The sequence below is a fragment of the Melozone crissalis genome, unplaced genomic scaffold, assembly GCF_028551555.1.
Source record: "Melozone crissalis strain CALT ecotype California unplaced genomic scaffold, PUWL_Pcris_2 ptg000005l_1, whole genome shotgun sequence".
NCBI classification, from domain to species: domain Eukaryota; kingdom Metazoa; phylum Chordata; class Aves; order Passeriformes; family Passerellidae; genus Melozone; species Melozone crissalis.
The window spans coordinates 15893629-15906628 of record NW_026535783.1 but is presented as its reverse complement, the minus strand read 5'-3'; the positions used below and the strand labels follow the sequence as shown (position 1 = coordinate 15906628).

The window sequence follows — 13000 nt, the reverse complement described above, 5'->3', positions numbered from 1 at the left end:
CAGTTATATCATACCTTTAGCAGCTGTACAGTGTAGTATTTTAAGTTGTAGTAATAGTGCATAATTTTGGAAGCCTTTTTCAAATCCTCCCCAGTGTATGAAGCTAGAAGAGTTTATTCTGGACATAGTTCTGAGATCTTGTAAAGGGCCATGAAGTCAAAAAGTCTGTAAGATTGGCAGAGCATTGTTTTCTCCTCCCAGCACTTTCTGGTGTTTTAATTTAATTCTCTCCTTCCAATAGTAAATGCTTCATACTGAAATATTATCTTTACTGGAAATATGTTGCTGTCCACTGGTGTCTTAGAATGTGTTGGCCACTATACATATGAGATAAAGGAGTGGAATCAAGTTATGTGTAGAAATTAGCTACAAGGTCACTATCTCTAGAAAATTGTTTGCACGTGGATGAGGTTTTTATTCAAGCATTGCAGTACTTTCTTCATTGTATCTGCATTTGAAGGATTGCATCTGTTGGCAGATAAAGGTTTAAAGCATTTCCAGCACTGTTGCCTGAAATGTCCTGAAATAATTCAGAAAAAAAAGAGTTAGAAATTCACTGCCATGACTCTGGGATGTGTTTACGGTCAAGTCATTTTTCTTTTTTCATTATTTAAAAGTGTTCTATTAAGTCTGCCATAAAAAATACTTTCTGAAAAATTCTGTAAGCATTTTGGATTTGCATGCACATTTGCTATCTATTACATGCCACTACAGTGATGTCATTCTTGAGCTCTTAAGAAAGTGATAGCCAAATCTATTCAGTCAGTAGGGGCCCTTCAAACTAATAGAAAAAAATGAAGGTTATGTTAGAATATCCAGCTTTACTAAATCTCTGAAGAGCAGGTTATTTGGGTTTGATTTGGGAGTTGTGGTATTTTAGCTGTTGCCTTTGAGGTGTTTGACAGCAGTGTGTTTGCATCTTTTTGGGACAAAAGCAAAAGTGAAACAAAACCATATCCACTTCACCAACTCACAACACAGCCCTCATGAACTGTAGCAGTCTTAACTGTGAATGAATGCTAAGAGTGACTCCTCTAGCTTCACATTCAAAACATGATTGCTTTTAAAATTAGAAAATAATTTTATACTGAAATGGCCCCAGATTTTGAAGTGTCTCAGATTTGCTGTTACTGCAGTTTAAACTAGCTTTTTAATTTAGGGCTAAACAGCCTCCTCAAAGTTTCAGGTAGGCCTGGGTATTTTCAGTATGTTGAAAGTGTTGTGATTAAATTTTAGTACATTGAAAGCATTGTGAATCAGAATTTTGTTTTCAATAGCTGCAACTTTTATGTAAGATTGTGGTAATTAACATGTCCTTTCACTTGGGGGGAAGAAAGATATCTTTTGTGTTCCTGACACAACATTGTATTTTCTCAAGGCTGCAACACTGATACTGGTGAAGGATGAATAGTTATAAATATTTTGCAGAGTGAATCACAGAAAAGATAACAATAAATAGAATATAAAAGTAAATGTAAGATAAAAATAAGTACTATAAAGACCCAGGTAAGCCTGGGTCAAAATATCTCTGTACTAATATTTTTTTTTATTTTAAGCAGGCATCTCTGTATATTTTAAGGGGTCCTGTGAAACATGGTCTACTGAAAAGTGTCTGTCCATGGCAGGGGAGTTGCAGCTAGATGACCTTAAGGTCCCTTCCAGGCCAGGCCATTTTGTGGTTCCACGAAGTGAGAAACTTAACAACAAGTCTTGCAGAATCGTTTTGAAACTATTAAAGAGATTACAGAAGCAGAGACACCTTGAATTTAACCACTAATTATTTGGCAACAGCTAAAATCTTGTACTTTCAATGAACTTAAGAACATGAAAAAGATGCCTCTAAAGCTGAGGCTACCCATGTTCAAGTGAAGACCCCTACCAGCTGAACACCTGCAAAATGTGTTGTGAAATACATCAAAGCATGCAAAAGATAGATTGTCAAATAGCTATTGAGTAGGCATTTATTTAGAAATTAGGTAACTACATGTGGTATTCACATGCCCTCTGAATGGTGAAAAGCAGAGAAAAGAATTACCTAAACAATTCTTACCTCATTCGTTGTTCCTGTGTTTTTGGACTTCTGGAATGTGTTGGAAGATTATTTACCTAAAGGGATTGCTTGATTGGATTCTGGTGGACACTGTTTGTGTTAATTAGCCTATCAGTCAAGCTGTGTTGACTGTCTGGTCAGCAGACAGTCATGAGTTTCTTCAGTTTACTATAGTTCTTGTTAGTGTAATACAGTGTAAAATAGTTATAGTATACTATAGTATAATAAAGTAATTAATTAGCCTTCTGATGCGTGGAGTTCTGCGCATCATTCTTCCCTGTGTTGAGGAATCTTCATAAATACAAGAACTACATACTTGCGTATTTTGAAAGTATAATTAAGTTCTTGCCTGTAACCAGGTGTGTTGGCTTGGTGGACTTAGCACTCAGCACACACCTCTGTGCAAATGTGTCAAAACCGCTTAGCTCCGTGTGTGGATTGGCACCTGGGTGAAGGAACCCTGTCTTGAAAGTGGGACTGTGCCAGTGCTGGTGCATGTTTAGTAGCATTCTTTATTAGTGTTTGAAGAGATCTTGCCCATGCTTCTGCAGGAGAGTTTCTTGGCTCTGCAGTGGTCACTGGGAATTTTTGGTGGCCATGAGTTATGTTTTAATAGCTGTTTTAATTGATATAGTAGGGAACACTGCCACATCACTGAGCCGAGTTTAGATGTTTGAAAGCTTCCCCCAACTTAAATTTTTTAAGTGTTAATTCTTTTAAAAAAGGCTGAGATTGTGAGGAACATGATGATAATTCCAACAGAACAGAACTGTTTACTCCATCTCTGAGATCCAAGTAAATCTATTTCCTGTGGGACATACAGACTAATTCTTACAAAAGGTAAAGTGCATGGAGAACAGACCCTGGCCATACCCCCTTTGTGGTCTTCTCGGAGCATACTCTGCGCCAGTGCATTAGCTGAGGTCAATAGAGACCACTTAACCAAAGCAATTTAACGTGCCCTATATGTGTATTTAATGTGTAGGGTAGGAGGCAGGGATGGGAGTGGGAGCTGTTGAAATTTGTGATGCCACCTCAAGAGAGGGTCCAGGACTGGAAGAAAGGGAGAGGAGGTGCAGCTCTCAGCACATACACTCCTGTTCTCCTCTGTTACGTAGCTTTTTCAGTGCTGCTGAACCCAATTCACCCTGTTTTCTGCCTCCCTTTTCCAATTGTCTCTGGTTCCCTTGTGTGAAAGCAGTCTCTTGCTGTCTAGTGGGTAATAACAATTTCTCTCCCAGTTTCTTACTAGAAGAAAAACCTTTTGGCTTTGGAAATAAGCATGACTTGTCTGAAAAATAGCAATTACACATAACATAATATTAAATTTGGTTTTATACTGTTTTTTCCTTGTGTTTTTAGGATTAATTGCAAAATAAGAATTGCAACTGATTAGGCAATAATGCTAGTAAAATATCATTTAAAAATCTATCTCTAATACTCAGTATTGAAATAATTTTATTGTGTTTAAAATAGTTATCTTCCAGTTGCTCCAAGCTGAACCATCCCAGGTATCCATAGTCATCTTGTTACATGTGGCTTCTGTTTTCATGAAGTAGTACAGTCCAGGATGGGCCCTTAAAATACCATAAAGAAAAATAGTAGTTTTAGCATAGCTGTATCAATCCCTTTCCCATTTCTATGAGTTGTATTATGGGACTACTCAGCCTTTAACTATAATTTTGCTTCTCAGTGATCCTTGTGAGTCCTTTCCAACTCAGAATATTCTATGTGTCTGTGATTATTTGGTATGTAAATACTGTGTTTGAACTCTAATTATTATTTTAAAATAGAGATCAAAGTAGGTAAGTGGCTAATTTGGTATTGCTTCAGTTGACAGAGAGATTACTAATAATCTCTCACACTGCTTTCTCCTTGTAGATCCTTATGTTGTAAAATCTCGGCTGAGGGACCTCCAGAGTTAGGTTGTTTAAGAGTGCTTACCCAGCTGCCAGGAAGCTAATGCCCAGTGGTGTGTCAGGACAAACTTAGGTACAGGTGAAGACATCCCCTTTTTTCCTTAATTGTTCCTCAAATGGAGTTCTTGTCAAAGCTTTTTTCTGACCAAGTGTTTACAAGAGCAGCCGAGTTATGCAGTAACTTAGTTTGATAAGGAAAGCTGAGCAGAGTTTGGTGAGGAAAGCTGAGCAGGATACCTTCAGTTTAACCATAATAAGTAAAGGGAAAAGTAATTTGTTTACCTCTTACCTTAAAAAAAAAAATTTACTGTAGTGTAAGCTCTTGCGATGTTTCAAAATTTCTATTTTTTTCTCCTTTTTTAGGGTCCAGGTATATGTCATCCCTATGACAGTGGGCACATAGCAATGACTTACACAGGACTATCATGTCTGGTTATTCTTGGAGATGATTTAAGTCGAGTAAATAAAGATGCCATACTGGCAGGACTGAGAGCTCTCCAGCTGGAGGATGGAAGGTAAAAGATGTTTTATATGCTGCAACTCCTACTACCCATATGTGGAATGGAATGTAAGAGACATGTTCTTTATAGAAGTAGCTATAATCTTTTTGTTCTATTAGAAAAATAGTTTGATTAGGAGTCACTTAAGTCATAGAACATGTGCTGGCTTCTTGGAAATGGTTAAGTCATCAGAGGGTACTAACTGGCTCTTCTAACCAAATGGAGGCTTGCCAAGCAGCAAGTCCTAGAAGAAACAATTAAAGGTGTATTTATTGTCACAGGTAATTCAACCATTTACCTAGTTTTGTATATCATGGAAGCATTTAGGTTGTAAAAGACCTTTGAGATCATGAAGTCCAACTCTTGAACCCAGCGCTGCCAAGTCCAGCACTAAACCATGTCCTTAAGTGCCACATCTACATGTCTTTGAAATACCTTCAGGGATGGTGACTCCACCATTTCCCTGGGCAGCCTGTTCCAGTGCTAGACAACCCTTCTGATGAGGAAATTTTTTCTAATACCTAATCTAAACCTTGCCTGGTACAACTTGAAGCCATTTCCTCTGTCCCACATGGGAGAGGAGACCAACCCCCAACTTGCCACCTTTCGGGTAGTTGAGTGATAGTTGTTCTCTTGGTGTTTTTTTCTCTGTGGCTCCTTCAGCTGCTCCTCATCGGATTTGTGCTCCAAACCCTTCCCAGCTCCACTGCCCTTCCCTGGACACACTCTAGCACCTCAATGGACTTCCTTGTCTTGAGGGGCCAAAACAGAACTCAAATCTCGAGGTGTGGCCTCACCAGTGCCCAGTACAGGGGGGTGGTTACTGCCCTGGTTCTGTTGGCAGGGCAGAATTTTCTGATACAAACACCCAAATCAGGGCATCCATCGTCATCTTAAGAGTCTCTGACATTGTGCCAAAATAACCCAGATATAAAAATTTTAAAATATTCATAGAGTTTGGTGCAATTGTAACAGTAACTAATTAAAAACTGATTCACCATTTGTATTAGAAATGGTAGTATGAGCAATTGCCTTCATACATACCTGGGAAACTGGTCCTCAAGTTGCAGTAAGGAAAGAAAGCCTTGTGAGCTATTAGGATTCCTAGGAAGTCAAACAATTCTGCCTAAAAGAGGTAAAATGGTAAGTCATGTATCTGTATATACTGTAATAGGTTAAAGACTGTAAGTATAAACATCTTGGAATAAGTAAGCACCAGTATCATTATGTTGCTGGAAATAGTTACTCAGGCTCCTAAAAGTTTAGAGGCCTATGCATTTTCCTTGCCTTAGAATCACATCTTCTAAAAAGAAAACCTAGTGTAGCTTTGGGTTATATTTATGAGACTCCTGTAAACTAATCTTTAGAGAAAACACTGTGCAATTCTTTGAACCCCATTTCAAATTTTCTGGTGTAACAGGCAAAACAGTGTTTAAAGACAGAAATGTTTCTTTCAGTTTCTGTGCAGTGCTGGAAGGAAGTGAAAATGATATGAGGTTTGTGTACTGTGCTTCCTGCATCTGCTACATGCTCGATAACTGGTCAGGCATGGATATGAAGAAAGCAATAGACTACATTAGAAGAAGTATGGTGAGTGTTCACAAAATGTTGCTTCTTCCTATGCTTTCAGGCTTTAAGCTTTTTTTCTTAACTGTGGCTTAAAAAAAAAATCTGTCCAAACTGTATTACGGTAATTTCTTTTTTTTTTCTTCCTGCTCTAGCGAGTTGAGAATTACAAAGTACATTGGCTTTTTGCATTTGTATTTTCATTAAAATATGTGTGCTAGCAAGATAATTTTATTTGGTGTGTTTGTTTGCTTCAAATTGTATTAAAAAGCCTCTTTATTTAAAATAATTAAGCATTTAAAAGCAAGGTTTTGAAAACTAAGGTGTGATGTTTCTGTTTAGAAAAAGTGCAGAAAGCACTTTGGAAAAGCATACCAATAAAATCCTCATATTTCATTCAGCTATAGTATTGCTTTTTAAAAGATACACGGATTCCAATAAACTAATAGTTGACATGAGTCCATCCTTAAGTCTTTCCAGTCATGCACTTCATAATTTATTTATTTGATACTTGGATTGAAAAAATGTATTCATGAGTACGTGCACATTTTTTTTCTGTGTCTGTGCAATTTGTCTTCATATTCGATTGGAGTAAAGGAAATTTCCTTTTTTTTCATGTTGTTTCATTCGTTTAATTGAGTTACATTTTCAAAGATTGAAACACAATTTTTTAAGGAAGCTGAGCAAGCTTGAAAATTGCAGTTCCTTTAGTGTGGGTAAACACAGGTTAAATTCTTGTGGTCCACAAAGAAGACTCAAATTTATGATGACACACAGCTTCTGTTGTAAATGACTATTTTCAGTAGTTGCTGTCAGCAGCAAGATTGTACAATTTATGTGAGAAACAAGTTTAAAAAAAGACTTTAAAATCTCTTGCTTCAGACCAAGTTGTTGTTTATTTTTAAAGGAGGTATTTGGATGTCTTAGTATTTCTTACTGTACACCTCAAGAAGTTTTCTGGCGCACTGCCAGAGTCCTGGACAGACAGAGATGATCAAGGCCAGGGCACAGTCATACAAGGATATGGACCTGCAGTCTGTTCACATCCTAGTAGCACCTTTTATCCCATTTTCCCCTCTGTTTCCCCTTGTTCTTCTCCAGTCTGCTTTGATCTTTCTGTTTCTTACCATTGGCCCTTTCCCTAGCCATCCCATAGTAAGTTATGCTTACCCCTGCATTCCCCAGAAAACAGTCCATGATAAGGGGGTTTCTATACAATCCTAGAATCTTCCTCCCCTGCTTCCCATAAGAGCCCTTCTCCCATAGCTGGTAGTTCCCCTTAGTTAGCATGGGTTCTCATGAGAATATCCCTGCTGAGTCCTTTCAGTGAATTTCACCCAAGGATGATGATTTATCCATTCTGCTTTCAGTCTGAGAGAGGAGCTTAGGCAGAGTGCTTGCTCTTACCAATTAGGCAGGGAACATTCTTCATCCTCTGACCATTAATGTTTGCTGAGATCAGTCTTTAGTAAAATAGCTTAGCAGAGTTACAATAGGATAATCAAGTGTTAAAAAATAATAGAAAACAAAACCCAAGAGCAAAATCCTCGTTGTAGTTCTGTACATCGCATTGTCTGTTAGTTGTGAACATTTGAGTGCAGTTTTGATCCCAAAGGAAATGGTGGAACTAGGAAGGGGACAAAGAATGTTGACTTGAACTGTGGAAGCTATTAATCAGCTTGTGTAAAAGGAGTATTTCATATACTAGGAGTCTTTTTTCTGGAAATGAGATTGTTAACTGGAGTGTGACAGAGATACATAACGTAACAGGCAGCACTGAAAAAATAAATAGAGGGAAACTGAAATAGAGATAAACTGTTTCTTTCTAAGACAAAACAGACAGCATCAGATGAGGCCATAACAGAGCAGACAAGTGGAAATTTTTTGAAAGTTTAGAGCTTTGAAGTGGTACTGGAGATTTATTGTGTAGTGTGATCTTGAACCAAATTTAAACTTTGCTTCTAGAGCTTAGCATTAATTGTTGGACCTGCAAATTCCAGTCATTATGTTCCTATTGGAAAAAGAGATGCATTTTTAAAAAAACCTCTAATAATTGAGGCCTTACCATGGCAAGACATCTTGGAAGGCCTCCTACTAATACTTCAGTTCTACTAGTAAAGTAGAACTAAGTCTTGCTGTGGTCAAAGTTCAGAAGACACTGTGGCTTATCACAAAGATTGTGTCTCTTCCTGGCTAGCTTAATAAGTAACTTAGAGAGATCCAATAAGCAGTGCTCTTTAGGGAGCACTCATTCTAGCATGTAGAAATGTGCAGCAAGACACGCTGTATTTTTGTCCAGGTTTACTGTGAATTAGGTTAACTCTACACTGTGTTCAGTGGGACTTCTTTAAACCACTTCTATGCTGTGAATTCACTGAAGAGTTGGCATGCACATGTACACTAGTTCTGTCTGTGTTTGCTGGGTTTTCACTGCATGGCCAACCAGTATTTGTGTGAATTAATTCAGTTGCAAGGTGTCTGGCAATTCTGAGAAAAGACACAAAACTTTTGCATCCTGCTTGGTCACATTTAGAGCTGCAAATATGTCTGAAGAAGTCTCAGACATTCAGGGAGCAGCCCATTGTGAAGATAATTTCACAGCAGTAGTTGTTCTTTCCTTTCATTCATTCATCTCTTTCCACCACTTTCCTTGAGATGTATTTCAGTTTAATTACCTATCACACGAGCCAGGTATTTCTTAAAGTGTATCTCATAAATAAACACAACGACTGTGAAATATGGCATCCAAGAATGTTAGCTTGATTTCTCTCATTAAGATTTTGTAGATGGTGCTAAAACTAGCCTATAAAATGGAACAATTAAAAGTAAATTCTCTTTGAGGTTATTTCATTTGTTGCTCCTTGTGTAATTAACTATACAATTAATAACTATAGGCTTTATTGTAAATGCTTATTCCTATTTTGTAAATGCTTATTTGTGTCACAATGCCACAATGTCACCTCATTAGGTGTCACTTTCTTTAGTTGTAGACAAAAAGGGATTTCATTGCTCAGTACCAAACTGCTTTTACAGAAGGGTGTGGTTTTGATTTACTATTGTATGTCATTCGTGTGCACCTAGATGAAGCACATGACAGTTAACAGAACTTCTTTCAGTTTTTCAAATTGCCATACATGTGAAGTACAACTCATCTGGATTGAGAGTAATGTAACTGGTTGACCGCAGTACTGTTTGTAGTAAGCTTTGGAATTTGTTACCTTTAGTGATGCAGTATAAGGATTGTGACATACAATTCAATACAGCTGAATGAGGGAGTGCATTTGTTTAGTTAGGCATTTCAAGAACAGCAGGAGATTGGAACATAAACCATGTTTAAAATGTTAAAAATAATTCAATCTTCATACAGAATAGATAGCCTTCTTGTTGTAGTTCTACTAAAGAAGTGTTTATACAATGCTGATCACAAAAATAATTCCAGGCCAGTTTTATTGTCAGTAAAATTGTCAGATTTCAACACACAATTTTTAGCAGTGTAGATTGACTCTTGTCTTTTGCATTCAAAACTTAGATATATCACTCATCAAAACACAACAAATACTAAGATGCTGAGATTTTGAATGACTTACAGAGGCTCAATAACACTGTTCTTTGCAACAGTGCTTTTTTTTAAATAGAGATTTTGCAAGAAGCTTTAAAAATATCAGCTGCTTCTTCTAGTATAGTCTTCCTCAAATGCGCTTGTATTGGTCTGTTGATATAGTTAAGCTGGTTGTAAAACTTGTAGACTTTGCAGTGAAGATTTTACCAAACTGGATTTACACATTTCCTGAAGATAGTATTTAATTATACAGTTGTCATGTTGCAGTAATCAAGAGCTCCTTTTACATACGATTTCTGGAGTCTTTTCAAAAGGACCAATGAAAGTATTCCCTAGCTCTTTAAGGCACACAAGTCCCCCGAGAGCAGCTGCTGTCTGTAAATAAATAGGTGTCAGTTTGCCCAGGGTCAGCTATTGTCTGTTAAGAGTTTAAAGCTAATTGTACAGCACAACATAGTAGTGTCTGGGATGCACACTTAACAGCTTTTCTCCAGAGCTAATTACTTTGTCATACATAAAGCAAAACACCTCCTCTTAAAATTGCTGTTTGTAGAGTTAATTAGCTTTGCCAGCATAGCTTTGCTAATCAGCTTGCCTTTTCTTAGCAATTAATGCATCTGTGGAGTGTGGTAGCACATTTGTATTGCATTCTCAAAAGGCAGTGAAAAAGGAAGAGTTCACACTGTGTGCTTTAACATTCAGAAGTTCATAGAGATTACTAAAATTTACTGGTTCAAACCTGAGAAATCAAGCTGCAGCTTGAAGTGTATGTGTCAGATATTAGTATTTTCAGTTGCTTCAGCTTTCAGCAACAATTCAAAACTAGGAATACAGTTTTAGTGTAGCTTCTGTGTCTTCTTCTGTTTACTTTTTTCTTCTCAATGTCAGCTTTAAAAGCAGATGCACAAAATAATTCTTAGGTAGTTTCTAGAGATACAATAGTCCTGTAGCCATTCTTTGATTAGGACTATGGGAGTCATTATTGGTTTGTCAAGGTGTCCTGTATCTACTAGCCACTGTTTTAGAGAAAATGTGAGAAATTCACAGTCAGCACCTGGAGGATGTGGGAGAAGGATTTTTAGTGCTTTGTGTCTGATCAGATACTGATCCAATCATTAATTGAGCAGTTGATGTAGAATACATAGGGCTGATGTAATTTAACTTCAAGAGTTACACCTCATTTTTCCTGCTAAGCAATTTGGTATTTGTTCAGAGATAATTCATTAGGTATTCCATGAACTCTTGTAAAATAAATATTTGCTATTTTATTAATAATTTCTTACATGGTCTTTTGTTTCTTTTCAAGTAAAATGATTTAATGGATTTTTAGGGAAGAAAGATTATTATTCTTAGATATACACGTGTCCATAGATTGCTCATGACAGACATGAACTATGATATTCTTGGTGCTTTGTCAGACTTCAGTTTCCCCTTCTGTTGCGCTTAACAGAGTGATTTTTCAGCACTGTAATGGTGTTTCTTAACAGTAATATTTTATAGGCCAATTTAAGTTTATTCCAATGTATGTTATAATTTTCTTCTTGCTTCTTGTTCCCTTCGCATTGTTTTTTAAAGCCTGATGTACTTAATTATTACTAAAGAATTGCTTGGATTTGATTATTCTACACACAGTAGTACTTTGCATTTTGGCTCTTTTTTTAATGTTAAACTGCTCTTGGATTAGAGACAGTTTAAGTTATCTATTTAATTCTGTTTTGTTTTGATTACATAGCCATTTTTTTCTTTTTATATCTGCATTACATGATTTTTTTCTTTGTTGCTTACCCTTTTTCAGGTTTCTAACTTGTGTCACAACTAAAATTAATTCCATGAAAGTCTTAAAAACATCCTGCATTGAAAAAGAGCTGATTTGTTAACTGTGTTGTGGCAAGAATTTTTGGAGGTTCAGAATTTCATGACGTTCAATCATGGCAATGATCTGATGATAATTTTGCTGGTAAACTAAGAAATTGTGATGTCAAAGTGCTGTGGTTCTAAATTAACTGCTTTTTGGGATTTTTTTTTTTCTTCAGTCTTATGATAATGGCCTGGCACAGGGAGCTGGACTGGAATCTCATGGTAAGAATGTCAAAGTGCTCTACACCTTTCAGAGTGGTATTGAAAGTGCTGTAGCAGGCGCAGGGTATGCCATACCTTTCCTTCTTTTCTAAGGAAGCTGTGTGAGGAGGAGCAAATCCAAAACATGCCTCCAAATGTCACTTCTTCCTTTAGATCTAGCTTAATATCTGAACAGACAGGCTTTTTTTAATCACTCCCATTAATTTTATGAGTGTTTTTGTTGAAATCTTATCTCGTGTTTTGTTGAAAGGTGTTGCTTTTAGTTCTCAGCTGTTGCTGACAGAGCAAACTTTTTCCACGTGTCATTGTTACTCTGAGGATTTTATCTGCAAGAGATTTTGTGCCACATAACTGACTGTTTCCAATTTCAACAGCTTTGGTAAAACATAGAAGCATTTCCTCTGATAGATACAGAATCTGTTGTGGGTTCAAATCTTGAAGCAACAGTTAATTTTTGTAAAGAGTTGCTACATCTGAAGATAGGAATCCCCAGGAGACTGCTATTTTTAGGCAAAACGTTTCTGTGCCATGAAGTAGCAGTCTGCTTGTGACAGAGGAGTTTTTGGCTTTTAGGTGACTCATACTAAATCTAGTGCTGTAGTCTGTTGGACTGATTTGTCCAAGGTTAGACTTGATGATCTTGGAGGTCTTTTGCAACCTAAATGATTCTATGATCCTATCCAACGTTTACCCTTAGTATTGAGCTTTGATAGGATTTTGTCTGTTTCCTTCTTGCTGGATCAATAAAGCTGAAAAATTTAAATTATACCCCTAGATATTAAAACAATTGGTTAATTAACTTTCTGTAAATTTATAGTGATAACAAATAGCAATACTTCAGCACTGCATTTCAGCATCATAGTGAAAATAATCTTAAATCTCCTGGGGTCTTCCAGCACCAGGATATTGTAAGGAACTTTGGGGCCCAAGTCTCCTGTCAGCCGCTTGCTTATGTTCTTTCCCAACTCTGATTTTATCATATCAGGTATTAGACTCAAAATAAACTTGGATGGGCTTTAAAAAGTGGTGGCTGGGCTACACAAAGATCATACGTTTATCTTTTTTACCATACAGTTTCCTTGACAGCAAAAAAATCCTTAGAAGCACAATTTGTATGTATTACAACCACGAGAGTCCAGGAGTATTTTCACCATATTAAGTGCGCACGTTGTTTGGGATTTTTTAAATAATTTTAGTTTGAATTTTTTATTCTCCTTCTGCTCTCCAGACACTTCTGTCTGTTTATATCCTCTGGGGGATTGTGTCTGAGGCTGGCTTTGGCATCTCTGCCTCAGTCTGATTGCTGGCATTCCAATAGCTTTCTTTT

General features: G+C 37.0%; 1 protein-coding gene across 1 annotated transcript in view; it reads left to right on the top strand.

Annotated features, from left to right (window-relative positions):
* PGGT1B (protein geranylgeranyltransferase type I subunit beta) overlaps window positions 1-13000 on the top strand; it is a 30657-nt gene that overhangs the window by 14873 nt on the left and 2784 nt on the right. The window contains 3 exon segments of the mRNA XM_054286462.1: window positions 4333-4484; window positions 5927-6059; window positions 11628-11673. Of these exon segments, the coding sequence (XP_054142437.1) occupies window positions 4333-4484; window positions 5927-6059; window positions 11628-11673 (331 nt within the window).